This window comes from Vicugna pacos, chromosome 27, assembly GCF_048564905.1.
Source record: "Vicugna pacos chromosome 27, VicPac4, whole genome shotgun sequence".
NCBI classification, from domain to species: Eukaryota; Metazoa; Chordata; class Mammalia; order Artiodactyla; family Camelidae; genus Vicugna; species Vicugna pacos.
This window is the reverse complement of record NC_133013.1, coordinates 4140734-4161268: the sequence shown is the minus strand read 5'-3', so window position 1 is coordinate 4161268 and position 20535 is coordinate 4140734. Positions and strand designations below refer to the sequence as shown.

The window sequence follows — 20535 nt, the reverse complement described above, 5'->3', positions numbered from 1 at the left end:
GCAGTACCAATATCATAAATTAATGAAGAATATTTTTAAGGGCTATTGCATGAAGGTACGTTAAAAGTTTTGTAATGATTAAGTCTATAATTTTTTTTACTTGCATTCTTGTTCATATAGTTTAAAACACTGTGGCACTGATTTGAATGAGAGAACCATTTTAAAATGAGTAAGATTGCAGCATATGTCCTTTTTAAGAATAAAAGGAAGATGGACTATGTGCTTTGATTTTCTGTTCTTCTTTTAAGTAGTCCTCAGCATTTCCATGATCCTTGACTAACAAACAGGATTCTTTGAGTACTGTGTAGGGAAAAAAGACCATCCTTTTTTTTCTCTAGTTGGGGGTAGATAATTAGATTTACTTATTCTTTAGGGAAGTACTGGGGATTGAGCCCAGGACCTCATGCATGCGAGGCATGCACTCTACCACTTGAGCTATACCCTCTCCTGCAAAAAGACCATCCATTTTGAAGAATTCTAAACTTATTTGAGTTGGATCTTCTGGATATTTCAAGGCAATTCCATTAAGTAACAGCAGCTCTTTATAAGGTGATCAAAAGTAATCACTAATTTTGACATACGGATCATGTAGGACATCATATAACCTACTTATATGAATCTCTAAAATTTCGTGTAGTGCTATCAGTTATACAATTGATTTTTTAGTATTTTTCTTTTTCTCCATACTTTTATTTTTGTTTTTTAATTCATTTTTAATTGAAGTATAGTTGCTGTACAATATTTTATAAGTGTACAACTTAGTAATTCACAATGTTTAAAGGTTATACTCCATTTATCATTATTATAAAATATTGACTGTATTTCTGTATTGTATAATATGTCCTTGTAGCTTATTTTATATTTAATAGTTTTTACCTCTTAATCTCCTACCCCATATTGCTCCCCCTTCCTTCTCCCCAATCGTAACCATTAGTTTGTTCTCTGTTTGTAAGTCTGCTTCTTTTTTGTTATATTCACGTTTGTTGTATTTTTTAGATTCCTCCATGCAAGTGATAGCATACTGTATTTGTCTTTCCCTGACTTGCTTCACTTAGCATAATGTCCTCTAAATCCATCCATGTTGCTGCAAATGGCAAAATTTCATTATTTTTGTGACTGAGTACTATTCTATATATACGTGTATATATCTATATGTACATATATGTGTATATATATCTATACACCATATCTTCTTTATCAGTTCATCTGTTGATGGACACTTAGTTTGCATCCACATCTTGGCTATTGTAAGTAATGCTATGAACATTGGGGCACGTGTATCTTTTTAAATTAGTGTTTTTGGGTTTTTTGGATATACACGCACAGTGAAATTGCTGGGTCATACAGTTGTTCTATCCTTAGTTTTTTTGAGGAACCTCTGTACTGCACCAATTTACATTCCCACCAACAGTGTAGGAGGGTTCCCTTTTCTCCACATACTTGCCAACATTTGTTATTTGTGTGTGTGTGTGTGTGTGTGTGTTTGATGATATCCATTCTGGTAGGTGGGAGGTGATATCTTAACTGGTTTTGATTTGCATTTCCCTTATGATGTAGCAATGTTGAGCATCTTTTCATGTGTCTCTTGGCCACCTGCATTTCCCCCCTTTGGAAAAAGGTTTATTCAATTCTTTACATTTTAATCAAGTTTTTTTTTTGATGTTGAATTGTATAAGCCATTTATATATGTTGGATATTAATCCCTTATTGGCCATATCCTTTGCAAATATTTTCTCCCATTCAGTATATTGTCTTTTTGTTGATGGTTTCCTTTACTGTGTAATAACTTTTAAGTTTAGTTAGGTCCTATTTATTTATTTTGCTTTTATTTCTTTTACTTTTGGAGACAAATAAAAATATATTGGTATAAATTGTGTCACAGTGTTCTGCCTATGTTTTCGTCTAGGAGTTTTATAATATTCTGTCTTACATTTATGTCTTAATTTAGGTCTTTAATCCATTTTGAGTTTGTTTTTGTGTATCCATTTTGAGTTTATTTTTGTATATGGTGTTAGAGAATGTTCTAATTTAATTCTTTTACACATAGTTGTCCAGTTTTCCCAGAACCACTTATGCCACTAAAATGGGCAACCTAGAAGAAATGGATAAATTCTTGGAAAGGTACAATCTCAGAAATAGAACCAATAAGTTAGAAATTTGTATGGAAACACAAAAGATCCCACATAGCCAAAACTATCTTGAGAAAGAACAAAGCTGGAGGAATCACACTTCCTGATGTCAGACTGTACTATCAAGCTACAGTAATCAAAACAGTATGGTACTGAAACAAAACCATAGATCAATAGAACAGAATGGAGAGCCCAAAATAAACCTACACAGTCATAATCAATTAATCTACAATAAAAAGGCAAGAATATACAATGTTATTCCTTTTCAAATTTCTATCAGGTACAGGAAAATGGTCTTCTAGGAATTACCCAAGTTAATTAAGCATTTATTCTTATATTCCTTCTTATTTAGCATTTTTGTTTTCGGTTTATTAAAGGTTCTCAATTTAAAAAGAAGTCATTTCATGATGTTTGTATAGTACATTAAGAGATTTCAGTATTTCTTGTTTTTCCTCCAACCATTGTTGTTACATGTCTAAGTCCTCCTTTAACTTTTCATTTCTTGAATAGTAGACAGTACCATTCAAGATCATGTCTCAGTTTTTGGAACTCTTCTTTTTCTACAGTTACCAGGACATCTTCAGTCAGTGGAATTAATTCAGGAGTTTCTTTCTGCCATTGACTAACTCCAATAGTCAAACATTTCACTGGCATAACTAATAATAACTGAGCATTTGAGTCAGTGAATGTCTCAGTTCCAACAAGCGATGATTTACTCTGACATTCTTCCAGATCATTCCATATTTCTTCACATTCTTTAGTAAGTTCTTCAGCATCTGTAGCATCTTCCACAACTGTAGCACAGTCTGCATCTAGATCTTGCTGATTTATTGGCTTCTCCTTGTGATTTTCTTAGCCTTTTGATAATTTTGAAAAGGTCTTGGACTTTGGGCAAGTCTTTAAATTATCTGTTCCTCAATTTCCTTGTCACTCTGCTAGAGGATAAAGAAGCTCAGGCAAGAAGACATGTTTGGAGTACTTGAAGGGAGGCCCACAAGTTAATTAGTTTCCTTGATTCCCCACCCCTTCAGCTTCCCCTCCTATCCAGTGGGTTTCTGGAGCTGGCTATGTTACAGGAGCTGGATAAGAGTGGTGCTTGAGGCCTGGCTGGACTTCAGGTATTAAGTTTCCTGCACCCAGTTCTAACATGTGGGAAGTTTTCCCTCACACTAGCAACCAATGCTCTGACACCAGCTAGGTGTCCTGCAAATCAATTCAGTTCTGACACTATCTACTCAGACAGCTCAGACTCCATGGGTTAAGGGCTCAGTCCCACAAAAAATGCCCTCTCCCCCTTCAGATGCCAATTGCAAGTTCAGGTTGTCACTGGTGCTTCTGACCAACTGACTCTAAATCAGACATTCCTCTGATTCCCTCTTGGGTTCAATTAATTTGCTAGAGTGGCTCACAGGACTTAGAAAACCAGTTTACTCATGAGATTACCAGTTTATTACGAGGGATGTTAAAGTTTAAGAATCAATGGTGATGTGAACAGATATCTAGAGCAAAGACCCAAACAAAGGAACTCCTATCCCTGTGGAGTCTGAGCCCAACACAGTGGCATGTGGTAGTGTTCTGGTTCACCAGCCCCGAAGTCCTTTGGGGTTTTTATGGAGGCTTCATGGTTTTTATGGAGGTTTCATTATATGGGCATTATTGATTAAATCTTTGGCCACTGGAGATTGATTCCATTTTCAACCATTCCGCCCTCCTCAGAGGTCTGGAGGATGGGACTGAAAGTTTCAGCCCTCTTATCACTCGGTTATCCTGTCAACCAAATCAGCCCTCATCCTTCCCTGACTTCCAAAGTCACCTTATTAACATAACAAAAGATACATTTTTCTATCTCAGCACAGAACATTCTAAGGGTTTTAGGAGCTCTGTTCCAGAAAGGGGGATGAAGACCAAATGTGTATTTATTATAAGTCACAATATAACTGATATCCAGTTCCCCAGCAGTAAGAGTCTCACCTTCAGGGCTGGAGCGCCATATCTTGTGAGCTGTCAGGAAGCCCTGGTGGCATGTTTTAACTATTACAGTTTTTTTTAGTTTTAGAAATTGACCATGTGATTGTGGAGGCTGGCAAATCCAAAACCTGCAGGTTAAGCTAGCAGGTTGGAGACACAGGGAAGTGTTACTGTTACAACTTGAATCCAAAGGCAGTCTGCTATATTATGGCAGGTGACCTGCTTTTTATTCTAAATCTACTGATTTAAGTGTTAATCCCACTTAAAGAATATTTTCACAGCAACATACCAGTGGTATTTGACCAAATATCTAAGTACTGTGACCTAGTCAATTTGACACATGAAATTACCATCACAGCCCAATAGTAAATATGTTTGGCTTTGAGGACCAAATGGTTTCTGCTGTTTAGTGGAGGAAAAAGCATTCCTCAATCCTCCCCCTGGCTGGGTCGGAAAATTAAACTGGCAAAGGCATGCAAATTTATTTTAATGTGAGTTTCCTGTGACATGGGAGCCTTCATGTGAAACTCAAATTTCACGTAATGTGAGTTTTATGTGACCCATCAGAACAGACCTTGAGTATTTTTATGATAGGTTTGATGAAGAATAGGCAGTTGTGTAGGAATATGATAGGTCAGAGAGGAAGGGGTTCATGTAGTAAACTGCGGGAAGTTTATCAAAACCTATTCTGATTCTTCTTGGCATCCTTTTGTCTTTGGAAATAAGGATGGTCCCGCCCTCTGGATATAGGGAGGGCACCTCTGACCTGAGGCCTGTATGACTTATTTCAGAAGAGAAGGGTTGGGAGAAGATCAAAGTGACCTTCCGGTTTGTGCCATTTTCTCAATCTCCTTCACCTTAAAATATTCAATATGCCAAGGTGCCATATTTTGGGGTAGTATGCCCTGAATCTCATCAATTCCAACTACTCAACTGTGCAGTTGTAGCCATAGTTAGTATGTAAAGATATGTGCAAGGCTGTTGTGAGATAATAAAAATATACATTGGTCTCTGCTCTGCTCCCAGTTCCTGGCAGAGTTCCTAAAACCTTCTTAATGTTCTCGGTGGTAAGAACACTAGAAGCATCTTTTGTTTTAATGAGGCAACTCTGGGTAGGATTCTGGATTGCTCCTGGTGACCAGAAACACCAACCTTTGCTTAGAAGCTTGGAATTTTTCAGCCCTGCCCCTCACTTCTCTAGAGAGGGGAGAAGGGCTGGAAATAGAGTTAATTATTGATCATGCCTACGTGAGGAGGCCTCCATTAAAAAATCCCCAAAGTATGGGATTCAGAGAGCTTCTGGGTTGGTGAACATATCTACTCACTGGGAGGGTAATGCACCCCAGCTTCATGGGACAAAAGTTCCTGCACTTTGGACCCTCCTAGACCTCACCGTAAGTATCTCTTCATCAGGCTGTTCATCTGTATTCTCTGCCATATCCTTTAATAAACTGGAAATGTAAGTAAAAATGAACCCAAAGTGGGAGGAGGGCATAGAAACCTCCAATTTGCAGCCAAACTAGACAGCAGTGTCGACTGAAAAAAAAATGCACACATAAAAGTTGAGAATTCTGTTTTATTTGGTGGATTTTCTGAGACCATAAGTCCAGAAGGCAGGCTATCAGACAGCTCTGTTTTTCAGAGGTAAGGGAGGAGCCAGGATATAAAGAGTTTTTGCAAAAAAAAAAAAACCCAAAGAAAAAAAGGTAGTGAGAACATCAAAAGATAAAAAACAGACATCTCAAGTTAATGAATTTACCACTTTTCTTTGTATGGGAAGATGTAAGAATCTGGGCTTACTGAAATGATTCCTTTGATATGCACCTTCTCTATGTAGGGCCAGTATATTGCTGTTCTCCATCCTGAATCCCCTCAGGGTGCATAGCTGGGGGCAGCTGCAGCGGCTGATAGTTTGATGGCCTCAGCTTCCTTTGTTTACAGATATGGCAGGCGACATTTTCCTCCACAGAAGTTGTGGGTAACCTGGGGACTTAACTACTTGCATTTGACATCTGAGGTGGGGTGGGAGCAGTCTTGTGGGAATATGCCCTTGACCTGTGGTATCTGATGCTGTATACACATAGATAGTGTTAGAACTGAGTTAAATTGTAAGACAACCAGCTGGTGTCATGGATAATTGCTTGGTGTAGAGAACTCCCTCCCCCCTGCATTTGGTGACGAAAGTGTCAGAAGTATTTTATATGAATGTGGTAATTGAGTGAAGCTAAAGGAGAAACACAAAAGTTAGTGACCTGGAGTTTTCCCTACTCAGTTGGGAAAAACTGGGCTTTTCTAGTCAGCTGTTTTCTAAGTATATTTAATTTATGGATATGGCAATTTTAACTTCATATAATTTTCTTGTGTCATAAAATAGTCTTTCATTTTATTACCTCCCAACCATTTAAAAAAATGCACAGGCTGTAGGTGGAATTTGGTATAGTTGTCTGACAGCCTAGACTATTCTTGCCCCAAAGCCTGGGGACATAGAGAGAATGCGCTAAAACTGTGGGTGGAGGAGTGCCTTTTTTGTAGCTTGTGTCCGTCCTGTTTGACCATTCTCAAGAGGAGGCGGGTACTTTCTTCCCCTGCTCAGCCTCTTCCTGAGTTGGCCCTGGGATTTTCTAGGAAGACTGCTAATAGGAGAATCTCCCTCCTGCTGTGCCCCAGGGTCGGGGGAGGGAGCCTACAGCAATGATTTCTCTACCCTATTCAGCTTTCTTCTGAACCAACTGTGCATGTAGTGAAAGACTGCCACCCAGTGCCTTAAGTAAGGAGCCTACAGGAGCAGTTTTGGGACTTTTCTGCCATTTTGTCTTTTCACACAGCTTTCTGCTTGGGTTGTGGCTCATACATATGGATTTGTACACACACGCTGTGGAATTAAAATTATAATGAAGAGAGTCATTGCCCATACTAGACAGTCATCAAAAGATACAATATTGGTTAAGGTCAGGGGCATGGGAAGCAGAGCGCTGGGCTTGAATCTGGGTTCAACTACCCATACCTCGTACATACATTCCCCTATTATTAATGTCTCACGTAGTATGGTACATCTGTTACAATTAATGAACCAATACTGGTACATTATTAACAGAAGTGTACACTTTGTTCAGATGTCCTCAGTTTCCCCATAATGTCCCTTTTCTGTTCCAGGATCTCGTTCAGGATAATATATTACATTTAATACTCCTGTCTCAAGGCTTTTGTTGGTTGTGACAAGACTTAGAAAGTTGCTCACTTTGTTTTTGATGCACTTGACAGTTTTGGGGATCATTTGTCAGGTATTTTATAGGATGTCCCTCAATTTGGATTAAAAAAATTGATTAACAATGCATGTACCAGAAAAATCTACCTTTTTAAAAACTGCACATATCAGTGCTATTTAGTATATTCACAATGTTTTACAACTATTCCTGCTAATTCCAGAACATTTCATCATTCTATAAAGAAACACTGTAAACATTAGCAGTCACTCTCCATTTGCCTTTCCCCTATTCCCTGACAATTACTAATCAGCTTCTGACTCTATGGATTTGCCTATTTTGAACAATTCATATAAATGGACTCATACAAAATGTGGCCTTTCACGTAGCATAATATTTTCAGAGTTTGTCCATTTTGTATCTTGAATCAATACTTCATTCATTTTTAAGGCCAAATGCTACTCCATGGTACAGATGTCATACCACGATTTTTGTTTATCCGCATATCAGTTGACAGACATTTGGGTTGTTTCCACTTTTTGACTGTTATGATAATGCTGCTTTGCATAGATGCATGGTTTCATTTATTGTGTGTTACATACTTTTTAGAAACAGAACTGTAGGGGGTTGTAGGGTAACTTTATTGTTAAATTTTTAGCTACTCCCAAACTGTTTTCCCAAATCACTATACTATTTTGCATTCCTTTAAGCAATGGAGGAAGGCTCCAATTTCTCCATATCCTCCATAACTCTTGTTATTGTCTTTTTGATTAGTGGGTGTGAAGTGGCATCTCATTGAGCTATTCATTTGCATTTCCTTAATGACTAAAGATGGGCATCTTTTCATGTGCTGATTGGCCATTTGTCTGCCATTTTTTGGTGAATTGTCTATTCAAATCCTCTGCCCGTTTAAATTTTTTTTGTCTTTTTATTGTTGAAAAGTAAGACTTTCTTTATAGTATATGATTTACAAGTATTTTTCACTGTTCTGGTGCTTCTCTTTTCATTTTCTTAATAGTGATATCTGATGTAAAAACTTAAGCAATTGTGATGAAGTCCAATTTATCCTTTTATTTTTTGGTTGCTTGTGCATTTAGTGTCATAACTAAGAAAGTATTGCTTAAGGCAAGTCACACAGGTTTACATCCACGTTTTCTCCTAAGAGATTTACATTTTTAACTCTTACATGTAGATCTTTGATCCATTTTGAGTTGATTTTTGTATATGGTGTGATGTAGGAGTTCAGATCAGTTTATTTGCAAATTCTGCAGCATCAGTTACACACAGAATAGTTTTAGTCCGGATTTGGTGTCCTTTAAGCTTATTTAAAGCCCTTTAGGCCCTTGAGTGTTTGACTTGAGGTTAAGTCTAGACTTTGGAAAAAAGGGAATGGTTGGGAGACATCAGTTTCTAGCAGCACAGTCCCTACAGCGTAGTTTCCTGGTGAAGTCTCCCTTTCTGTATATTCACTTCCCATTTGCAGGATATGCTCAATCAGGCTTATAAACTGATTTAAAATGTTGTCTCTTTTAGATGAGTGTGCCAAAATGGCTGCTGTCTGTGGACTGTCTGTAAGTCTCAAGGAGCCTTAATCATACCTTCTACGGTATCCAAAGCCAGCTTCTTTAATACTGTGGAGCAGCCAGGAAATTATGAGAGTGGACAGAGTTGTCAAAAAGTGCAGGCTAGAAAAGAGTGGAAGATGGGTCAAGAAACTGACAGTCAAGTCCATTAGAGTTTAGAATTAAGTACAATTATTTTATCTTAATACTTATTTTTTTAATTCTAAAAGTAATTAATGATCACTAAAAAAATAAACATGGTAAACATTTAAAAAAAATCTAAATTGCCATAGCCAAGAAGATTTTTAAAGAGACATGATCACTGATGTAATATGTGTGCAATCTTGCAGGAGGAAAAGGACACTGAAGGAAAAAACAGGAAATCTGAATAAGGACTTTTTAAAGTTAACAACAACAACAACAACAAAAAATACCCAATTTCCACTACCCTGGGAAGTACCAAGTACTATTTAGTGTGAATACTAAGAGCCATTAGCCCCAGGCTGATGGTGGTCCCTGGAGTCCCCATCCCAAAGCCCCAGTGCCTTGACTACTCTGGGGCCACTAGATACCATCCCCCCGTTTTTCCGGTCTGGAGAGGCGCGGGGGCGCCGGTATCGTGGCATCACCTCGGCACTGCGGCAAGAGGATGCGCATGCGCGGCCAAGGCGTGGGTGGGGGCGGGAGGCGCGCGCGTGGCGGCGCGGTAGATTGCCGCGCATGCGCAGGCCCAGCGGCCGCAATTAGTTGGTGCCGCTGCGGCGAGTCCAGCGCAGAGTGGAGCAGCCATTGGAGATGCATGACGTTCTGTTCTGACGAGCGGCCAGCGGCGCGATGGAGCGGGCCAGGTCAGCGGTGCGGTGTCTTCCCTCAGAGACAGCGTGGGGAACATTTCTGCTTGTTTGATAGTCGAAGGTTGCGGAACTCGGAGTATTGTAGTATTTGGTGGCGGTCTGGGCTGTCCAGTTCTTTGTCTGGATGACCAGATGGGACACCTTTCGGAGGCTTGGGGCTTAGCTGACTCCCCTCGGATGGTATCGTGTCTGCGTTTTGTGACGCATTTGTCCGTCTGCACCATTCTGTGTACCCCATCAGATCCTTTTTTGGGTGGCCCTTTGTCCCTGGGGTCTGAGGCCATGAGCACGGTGGCAAGGGGACAGCATGGTAGCTGGTGCGTAGGGCGGTGAAGGAAGACGGGGTGGGTCACAGGAGTGTCCGCAGCCATGGGGTGGGCAACAGGCGCGGAGGCGGTCGCGTGAGGCTGTGGTGGGAAGGGGTGGTTGGGGGGAGGGGGTCACTATGGCGGAGTGGAGGGGAGGCGGGTGACCGTGGTGACCGCAGCGGCGTGGTTCGCAGGTGCGGCATGGGGACTGGCAGGGGTCCTGAGTGGTACGTGGGGCGGCGGGGTGACCGTGATGACGGTGACGGGAGCAGGTAGCGCGATGGTAGAGGGGGCCGTAACGGGGTGGGGGTCTCGGCGGAGTGGCTGTGAGGCGGACGGGAGGAGGTGGAGGGGCGGGGGAGGAGGTGGAGGGGCGGGGGAGGAGGTGGAGGGGCGGGGGCGGAGGCGACGGGCAGGTGGGGGGCGTCCATTTTTGCAGAAAGCGGAGAACGTTCAGTATTCCGTGACCAACAGTGGTTTTAGAGTCTGCATGTTGTGGCGAACCTCCCAGCCGAAGGGATGGCTGCAGGAGTATAGGGTTGTTACGCATTTAACTTCTTGATAATCCCTCACACTTGTGGCTTTGGGTGTAAGATTAGGGATGTGATGTCCTGAGCCTGCTTAACGCATCTTGTGAGAGACCTGCCGCATTTTGGGATGCGACGTCCAGGGGCGTTCCTTGTTGGCACTGATTTTTCTCTGCGTTTGGAATGAGATATTTGTAGGCAGACTCGGGAGCGCACGGGCGTCTGGCGGCCGCGTCACAGCCATTGTGCGGCTCCACAAAGATGGCTGCTGCCGCAGAGGTGCGAGTCTGCGCAGGCGCGGCGGGGTGGGGGCGGCCGCCCCCTCCCCCAGTGCCGCAGTGGGGGAGGGGCGGCCTTGCAGCTTCTGCCTAGCAGGAGTATGGGCACCTCCCTCCCCAGAGCGCAGTGCTGCTGGGAGGAGGCAGGCCTGGGTGGGCGGCTGCCCCTTCCCTAGTGCCGCAGTCAGGAAGGTGTGGGTTTGGGGCGCGCAGGTGCTGCAGAGATGACACCACTTCCAACCTGCAGTGGGGCTGAGGCTGGGCGTTTGCAGTCTTCACTTTGTGGGACTGCCAGCCACCCTCTTCACGTGTTTGCCCAATTACTGACCCTCCCCTGCTGGGCTGCGGTGCGGGAAGGGAGGAGGAAGGACAAGGGTTTGCTCAGCCTCTCGGCCTTGCGTTCGACCCCTCCCCGCAGTGCCGCAGTGGGGTGGGAAATGTGGTGAGGCCAAAGATTCATACTGGGGGCGATGTGTTCACTCTATGTCTACCTGGAATGGCAGGGCACCTGTGCTGTGCCCTTGCTTTTCTTATGCAGAAGGGAGAGGTGGGGGCCTGGAGGACATTCCAGGATCCCCTGTGCTGCTTAAGATAGCCTCCGTCAGTGGTCCAGGAGCTTTTTAATTTCTTAGATTCTCCCTAAGTTGTATTGTGAGAAATCTTAATTGTTTGCCATGTTCAAGTGGACTCAGTAACCCTTTAGACAGCTTCCCTTCATATAACCTTTGATTTCCGTTTTCCAGATTATGTAACTGCACAGCTGCATCTCAACTTTAAGTGTAGTATTTCTTAATCCCTGGATATTCCATTGGTGATGCCATCTTTATGAATAATTTCTCTAAAGTTGGGGAATTGGGGGCTCCTCTAGGGCTCCTAGAAACTGAGGGCTATAAGTTGTGTTTAAGGAGAGGAACAGAGGAGAGAAACAGATTTGTGGGTATACATGGGATTAGTGAATTCTTGTCCTTAGTCAGATTTTAAGTTAATGCTTTTTTGATCTATCATTTAAAAATTTGGAGCTGCTGTAAATATTTGGTGAGAAAGGATAATTAACAAAGTAACTATTTCTGTATTCTATATTCCACTAGCTTGATAGGGGGGCAGCATTTTTAAGTATTTTTCTTTGCAGAATTTTGATGTGCTTGCCAGTTTTTTTCTTTTTCCCATCCGTCATAGCCAGTCTGTCTTGTGTGCTGAGTTGGAATGTAATTAAGGAAAATGTAAATTCAGGAGCTTGGAAAGCTCTGCTCTGGAATTGTTTATTTTCGAGTAGTTTGAGAAATAGCAGGAGTGTGGTATTTTGTGATACTTACGATCTGTACATTTTTTCCTGCTTGTAGGAAGATACTGCTTCAAACATGAACTTCTGATCCTTTGGCCCTTTGCAAGATGAGCTGCAGCGTCCTGGTCGCCATTTTGTGGTCCTTCCCTCAGGCTCAGCATCTCAGTGTGGCAGGCCCTGTGGAAAGACCTCCCAAGTTTGGAGGCCTCTGTCCTGTCCCATGAATATCTAGCTTAGTACCAAGGCTTTTTGAGACTGGGGAAGGAACAGGAGCCCTTCCTGAAGTTTAGAGCAAGGGCACTTAGTCAAAGGACTGTTGTGTTGGCTGTCTAAGGCAAGGTACTGTCAGGTTTGCGTTTATTCATAGTTTTATTTTCTATTATATTGGTTTCTCTAGTCTGACCAGTGTTTCATTGCTTAAATATTTCCCCTGTATATAGATATGTTACATCTTTATTCCTCCTTTTTCCCTTCTTTTTGTTTAAGATGCTAAGGCCTGTAAGTTAACTCTTTGACACTGCACTCTGCTACTTAGCTTTTAGGAAGAACCCTTGAAGTGAGAACGGTATAAGTACTGCCTCCACCCTGACAGGGACAGTGAGGTTTGTAATCTTTCTTCGTTGTAAGTTAGAACTTTATTGCTGGTCCCGTCTGTCCCCTCCACTTTGGTGGCCCATGACCAGGAGCTTTGCATGAGTTGTTGATGGTTAAGGCAACATCCTTCACGCTAGTAAAGATTGGACAAGGTAGTTAATTTCTTTTGTTTTTCTAGGTCCTGAATACTGGCTGGCTCAGAATTCTCTTTGATGATTCTGTAGGTTTTGTTTTTGGACACACTGATTTTCTTATGTTTGTGGGAAGATTACAAACAGGTTTAACTCACATTATCTTTGTGGTTTTTATTTTTATTTTTCACTCTTGAGATCTTAGTAATTGAGGTTTTTTTTAAAATTCAGAACCATTTTATTTTCAGAAAAATATGCTTGAAAAACATGGGTAGTGATGATCTCAAAGAACTAGGGGGAAAGATTTGACAATTTAGAATAAATGGTTTCATATGGAACTGAAAATACCTTGCTTACTGGTGGGTGTAATTGAGTTTTTAATAAGTTTTTTTTTGGATTTGGTATAAGGCATCCTAAATATTTGATAGAATATTAGGCAGTTAGGAAAAATACTGTGTGATGTCATCACATCTTGCCTTCTAGTGTATTTCTAGATAATTACTTTTTAATGAAAGTGATTTTGGAGCAAAAAGTTAATAATTGTGTACATATAATAACTTTCCCTTAAATGCTTGAATTTTCTGAAACACTGGTTTATGGTTTGGGAATGCAGTTAGGGACATTATAATTGCACATGTTTGTTTAGAACAAACTTAAAATAAAAGATGCTTATTGAAGATTTTGCATGTAATTAAAAAAGATGTCAAACATAGAAAAAATTATCTTTGTATGCTGGTTTTTTTCTCAGTTGAAGTCAGACCTGAGCAGCTGATGAAGGTTACATAAAGGGACAGAAGATTATTTTAGGGGGGGGTTATGGGGTGTGCTGAATTATACTATTAGACCCATCATAATGAATGAACTATGACAAAGCAGAGGTCCATGATAATCTGTTTTATTGTATTAGTATTAATATGTTAGTAAATATATTTATTTGTGAAACCACCGTTTAATACATGTGTATGTCAGTCCTTTTATAATTGAATGGCATTCATTGTACCAATATACCATACCACGCTATATTTTGTTTATCCATCCTCAGTTGTACGTTAGGTTGTTTCTGCTTTTTTGATTCTAAAGGTTAATGTTGCTAAGAACATTAACGCTCAAGTTCATGTGTTTTTATTTCACTCCAGCTAGTAGTGGAAATACTGGGTCACACGTTAACAATGTGGTTAACATTTTTAAGACGTGCCAGAGGTTGTACCACTTTACATTTCTACTAGCAGTTTCTCCACATCCTACTCCTGTGGTGTGAAGTGGTATGTTTGTGATTTGATTTGTGTTTTCCTAATGACTCTTATGTAGCATCTTGTGCTTAAGAGGAAATTGTGTAGCTTTGGAGAGCAATCTGTTCAAATCCTTTACCCATTTTGTTGAGTTTTGTTATTTACTATTGAGTTGTAAGAGTTAAGATATTGTGGATACAAGGCTTTTATCAGCTTTATGATTAGCATATGTTTTCTCCTATTTTGTGAATTGTCTTTCACTTAATACCTTTTGAAGCAAAGACTTTCACTTTTGATGAAATCCTATTTATGGATTCTTCCCTTATTAGGTACTTTGGGTGTCATATCTGAGAAACCATTGCCTAATCAAAGGTCAAGGAGATTAGCAAAGTATATACAGTACTTTTACCATTTAAAAATCTGGTGTGTGACTTTTAGTGGTCTTTTCTATTGCTTAATTAGAACATTAAAGTTTTTTTCCTGTATATATTTTTATTGAGTTACAGTCAGTTTACAATATTGTGTCAATTTCTGGTGTCCAGCATAATGCTTCAGTCATACATGAATATACATATATGCATTTTCATATTTTTCAACATTAGCTACTACAAGATATTGAATACATTTCCATGTACTATACAGTATAAACTTGTTTATCTATTTTATGTATACCAGTCACATTTAAGTTTTTAAAGCTATAAAACAATTCAGGGTTATCAGTAAGCTATTTTGATTATTACTTTGCATAATCTAACATGAATTTTAAAATAGCAAGAGTTCAGGGAATTGTCTTTTGGGATGTGTCCTTTGAACTCTGCCTCTTTTGGAGACATTACATTGTATGATGTGGAATACTGTTTTTTCTTTCCTTTCTAGTTTGACATTTTAAATTTTCAGTTTTGTGAGTGATTCCTATCATTTCTAATCTTGATGACCCAAGTAGACTTCCTGTTCCCATTCCTTGAGCAGCCATTTTGTGAGCTGTTCCAAAGATTATAATATGGTTGTAGCTGTTTTATTATTCTTAAACATTGTTTTAGTTTCTTGTTTTGCAAATCCTAGAAAAGCATCTGCACAAGAGGTTGCCTATATAGACATTTTGTTAAGTTTTATACTTTATTCCACTATACAAAAGGATCTATCATAATGATTTTTTCAAGCTATTTTTAGACTCAACATTGCTATTTTTTCAAGGATATGTAGATACTGATAATATGTTTGTGTATAAATAAATACATCTCTGTAAGTGTATAGATTTATATCTGTATCTGAGTGTAAGTATGCACACATACACATTTTTGCTTAATTTTTTGGTATTTTCCCCCCAAATTTTCTGATGTCAAGGAGATGCTAAAGGGAAAAAGTAGTTTTAGGATAGATTCTGACTACTTCAGGATAAAAACCTTCTAACATTTTACTTCTACTGTTTATTCTCAGATTTATTGAGATATAGTTGGCATTATTTTAGTTAGCTTATGAGCACTTTAAAAACTCCATATTAAATCTAGCTCTAAATATAACCTTTAAATAAGTAGTTGTTTAATAAATTGATGAAGTCTATGAAACAAATCCTCTTTCTGCTTCAGGGACCGCTTACACCTGAGACGGACTACGGAACAACACGTACCAGAGGTGGAAGTCCAAGTCAAACGCAGAAGGACAGCCTCACTGAGCAACCAGGAGTGAGTACAGTCTGGGTTGAGAACCATTTTAGGGCAGAATCCATTTTCAGATGAGAGCAAAGTATCCTGGGATCAGGGCATTGACCTGAATTTAATTAATGCAAGAAGCATATGCATATTCTATAGATGAAGTCAAAAAAAAAAACAAATAATCATCCTTAACCATGTCCTAAGTTAACTCAACTTTTATTAAAATTTTAATAAATGTATTTCCTTTTTTTCCATATGTATTAGGTGGGTGTTATCTTCATAAAACTCTACATCTTTCAACATATTTATATGATTTTCTATATATAAAATGTTACATATAATTAGTTATTTTATTTTTCATATTATTTTATGTATTTTTATACATATTTTAAACAAATATATATTACATGTAATTACATATAAATTATATAATATGTAATTAAGTAAATAATGTTTATATTACAATTATTTCTTTCTTATTTATGTTGTTGCTAAATTACTTCTGTACTTGCAAAATGTTCTGTGTATTGAAGGGATGTTAATTTACATATTTAATTTTGTGTTAATTTTGAGTTCAAAAAGCAGGTATGTACTTTAAGATACCACTAGTCCATTCCCCTTCCCTCCCCAGAGATAATCCTAAGGCACTTGGATCGCTATCATTTTAGACCTTTTCCTGTGCATTCACATGTACACCCATATGGGATGGGGAAGGCCTATTTGTGATTTGTTTATTGACATACATGAGATTTATTTTGAAACAATATGCTGTAGGGAATCTTTCCATGTCAGTGCTTATAAATCTACCTCATTTTACAAATTACAGAGTATGGGTGCTGCAATATAACGTAGCATTAGCTTACTCATGGATATTGAGGTTGTTTGCATTTCTTATGCAATGACGATAAAAGCAGTCAGTCTGGAAGCTAATATTACAGTTACCCCTTGAGCAATGAGGGTGTTGGGGCACCAACCCCCCAGACAGGCAAAAAACGCCTAATAACTTAACTGCCCCCAGACTTAACTGCAAACAGCCTAGTATTGACCAGAAGCCTCACTGATAACCAATAGTCAATTAACACATTTTTATATTACATATATATTACATATATTTTATACATAACTTAATTTTTTCCCGTATTTCTAGTCTCTCTGGTTCATCTGCAGGTTGTTTTTTCAAATTGTCACAAATCTCCAAAAAAGTTTCCAATATGTTTACTGGAAAAATATCCATATATAAATAGACCCATGCAATTCAGACTCATGTTGTTCAAGGGTCAAATGTAGTTATTAATGTTTATTTGCATTTTATTTCACTTTTTCACTTCAAAAGCTTCTTTAAAAAGTTGTAAGGAGTAGGTAGCATTTTGGGTCTTATTTTGGTTATTTGCTCATTTTATATGTGGAAAAATTTCCATGTAGTTGCACATTTTAATTACTAGTGAGACTATTTATTCAGAGTTCATTATTCTTTATTACATTTTTATTTTGGAGATTACTTTGAAAGGAAATATTTTATGAGTGAATATTTTATATAATTTGTTATAATAAGAATTTGCCCATTAATTTCTTTTATATTATAATTTTTCGCCTTTTAGTCTTTTGTAACTTGAGAATTTTCAAAATTGCTATTTTTCCCCCAGAATCTCTAGAAATATCTTGAGATAGTATACAGATTGTGATCGTCAGCTGAAAAAAACACGTACTACCTAAAGGTTGAGAATTATGTTTTATTTAGTAGACAAAACTGAGGACTTAAGCTGGGAAGACAGCCTCTCGGGTAGCTCTTGAGGGACTACTCAAAAGAGGTAGGGAAGGAGCCAGGATACATAGAAGTTTTGTAACAAAAACCAGTTAGTCAAAATGTCAAAAGATTACTGTTAATTAAAGAAAGCCAGACATCTCAAGTTAATGAATTTAGTGCTTTTCTGTGTATGAGAAGATGCAAGTGTCTGAGCTCACTGAACTCATTACCATGAAACCGTTTCTTTGATCTGCACCTTATCTATCTAGGGCCAGTATCCTGCTTTTCTCCATCCTGATCCCCACAGGGTGCACAGTTTGGGGCAGCTGCAGTGGCTATAGGCTCGAAACATTATTTGTTAACATTTTTCGTCTACATGGTAGAAGTATGGGTGGGGGGCATATTTTAGGGGAGGATCTTTATTAGTGGGTAAAGGTTCTATCATATTTGCTATATTTTATTAGAGTGTTTATCTTATGCAGCATCATTGTGGACCAGTATAACAGGTGATCATATCCTAATCTTGTAAAAACCTGCTTTAGGTGTCATTAATTTGTCCATATCAATAGAAACATTTTGTAGCTTTCAAAGAAGAAGTAACTATTTTCCGGACCTCTGTTTTATATATTATGTATAAATATTATAGGGTGCAGCAGTAAGGGAAGAATCTGAGGGAAGTTTTGAGTTAGGGAAACAGTGTAATTTCGCCAGCCACTTTTTTCCTCTTTGAGAGTAGGTGGATTATAGAAAAGGGTAAGCCGTATTGATACTCTAATCTCTGCTTAATGGTACATATACTCAGGATTCGCTCAAGATTGGGACACGATGTAGTCTGAGTGTTCATTTTAATTACAATCTATCAGTCTCTTCCACCTTTTCCCAAACCACAAGTACTGAGAGTCAGTATTCCTGAGGAATTGTGTGGATGCCAATTGTAAAGATCAGTAAAGGATTATTGTTAGTATTCCATCCAACAAATACAAAACAAAATTGAATAAAACCCAAAACACGATGCACACACCGTCCCACTAACCAACAGCAAGTATTAATAGAATGTCACTGATATATACTCCTAGAATTGATGGTTATTCTGTCTTCCAATAGATACGTCACCAAATCAACTAGTTCTTTGGGGCTGGTACATGTCTTCCCTATTTCTTGATGTATTGTGAGTTTGAGAGAAATTAGAGACTGGGGCTGGAGAGTCTTCTGAATTCATTATTCCTGAATTTATATTTTGCATTTATGAAGCACATATTGTATGTACTGCATCTTATTTTCTTTTTCTTACCTTAGTCTTACATTAAACCCAGGAGGAACACTACAGTAGGAGTTGCAAGAAGCAAAAACAAAAAGGTTTTTTTTTTCTTTTTGGCTTAAAAATGAGTTAGAATATTGTTAGGTCAAGACTTAGTTGCTGTTTGGTAATGAAAGGAATGAAACTGAGAATGCCCAAATAAAGATTTAATTATTCTGTGATTGAAATGGGGAAACTTAGAGGTGTGAGCAGTGTAGTTCTGATCCTTACTCCTTGGATTAGTGCAGATTCTGACAGGGTAAGGGCACAGGCCCTCCTAAGATGACCCTCTACTGAGATACCAGCTGCATGCTCTAGAGTTTGTGGGCCACCTGTAGTTTCTTAATAGCTGGATACAGATTGAGGGTTTCCACTACTCCCTCAAGTTCCATAATTTGTTAGAATGACTCTGAACTCAAAAACACTATACTTAATATTTTATTATAGAGGGTACAAATCAGGGTAAGCCACATGGAGGGACTCTATAGGACAAGACCTGAAGCTTCCATGTCCTCAGGATATTTTAGTCTCAGTACATCAGTGTATATCACCAGCCAGGAAGCACACCGCAGCTTTGAGTGTCTAGATTTTAATGATTAGGATTTCATTAAATAGGCAGGGTTGATGAATCAATGCCATGTAATTGACCTCAGTCTCAGTTTCCAGCTCCCATCCTTCCCAGGAGGTCAGGCTCAAAGCCCCACCCCTCTAATCACGTGATAGGTCTACATGAAGCCTGCCCAGCCCCTGTCCTGAGACATCCTGTTAGAGTTAACTCTGGTGTGATCCAGGGGGCCCACCATGAAAAACAGACGACACTTCTACCACTTATTAAGTGCAAAGGACTAGAGGTTACCTCCTAGGAACCATGGACAAAGTCCAGCATAATTCATTATTATATAACAGAATGTTGAAAAATGTTACTTAGAAACTACAGAAAATACTGGAAAAACCTCTTATCAAAGATCCATTTTAAAATCCAACTGCTGTTGAATATTCTTATGTATGTATACAGGGCAGAATTTTCACACTTATCTTGTTAGCCAGTAACCTGTGTAACTTGCTGTATCTCTTCCTTATCCTCAGGATCAGATTCAGAGCCAGGTGACTGACATGTAGGAACACGTTGAATGCTTTTCTCCAGAATTCCCTTCTAACTGAAAGATGGTCGAGTTACATAGTGTTGAGCCTGAATAGTCTGTATGCTGGAAGTTGTTTGTTTTAGGTAGTGATTTCTTGGAAGGATAGCATGGTTCACAGCCTTAGTATCTCACTGGAAATGCCTTAAAAATGTCCACCTCCCTCCCTAGGGGTTAAAGAATTGTTTCCAGATTGGAAAGTAAGTAATGGATATTGTACTAACGGTACTTTCACAGGACATTTTAAGCCAAAAGAGCTTTTTTTTTTTTTTTAATGATTCCTTGGTAGTATCCCCAGCTTGGGTAAGTATGGCCCAGTTCCTTGCACATCCCTGTGTGCAGAGAGGCTCCTTGTTTTGTAGTTTCTTCATGAGGCAGTGGTGTACTCTGACCCTCAATGACTATCTTAAGAAATAGAGTCTGTATATTTTATTCCATAAATTATTGTCTATATGGGCAAAATGTCTTTCCGTTTTATGTACCGTGCTCTTGTCGTAGGTGTCACCTGTACCCGAGGCGGTCACAGCAGCAGCAGCCCCAGCAAGTGCCTGTGGTGGACTTCCAGGCGGAGCTGAGACAGGCATTCTTAGCTGAGACGCCAAGAGGTGGTTAAAGCAGTGTTGGAGCACCCAGGTAGC

At 39.2% G+C, this 20535-nt stretch overlaps 1 protein-coding gene and 1 pseudogene across 1 annotated transcript; one reads left to right on the top strand and one right to left on the bottom strand.

Annotated features, from left to right (window-relative positions):
• Positions 1–9663, bottom strand: part of LOC102534866 (centromere protein K-like) — a 19306-nt pseudogene extending 9643 nt beyond the window's left edge.
• SNURF (SNRPN upstream open reading frame) lies at positions 9558–20535 on the top strand. Its single transcript, XM_031672152.2, has 3 exons — positions 9558–9710; positions 15652–15747; positions 20396–20535. Exons 1-3 carry the CDS (start codon positions 9697–9699, stop codon positions 20508–20510), a joined length of 225 nt encoding a protein of 74 aa, XP_031528012.1. The 5' UTR covers positions 9558–9696; the 3' UTR covers positions 20511–20535.

Excerpts from the sequence above, each read along its gene's own strand:
- SNURF (XM_031672152.2), top strand. Across the intron at positions 15,748-20,395 it reads GCCTCACTGAGCAACCAGGA|GTGTCACCTGTACCCGAGGC; the intron begins GTGAGTACAGTC and ends CTCTTGTCGTAG.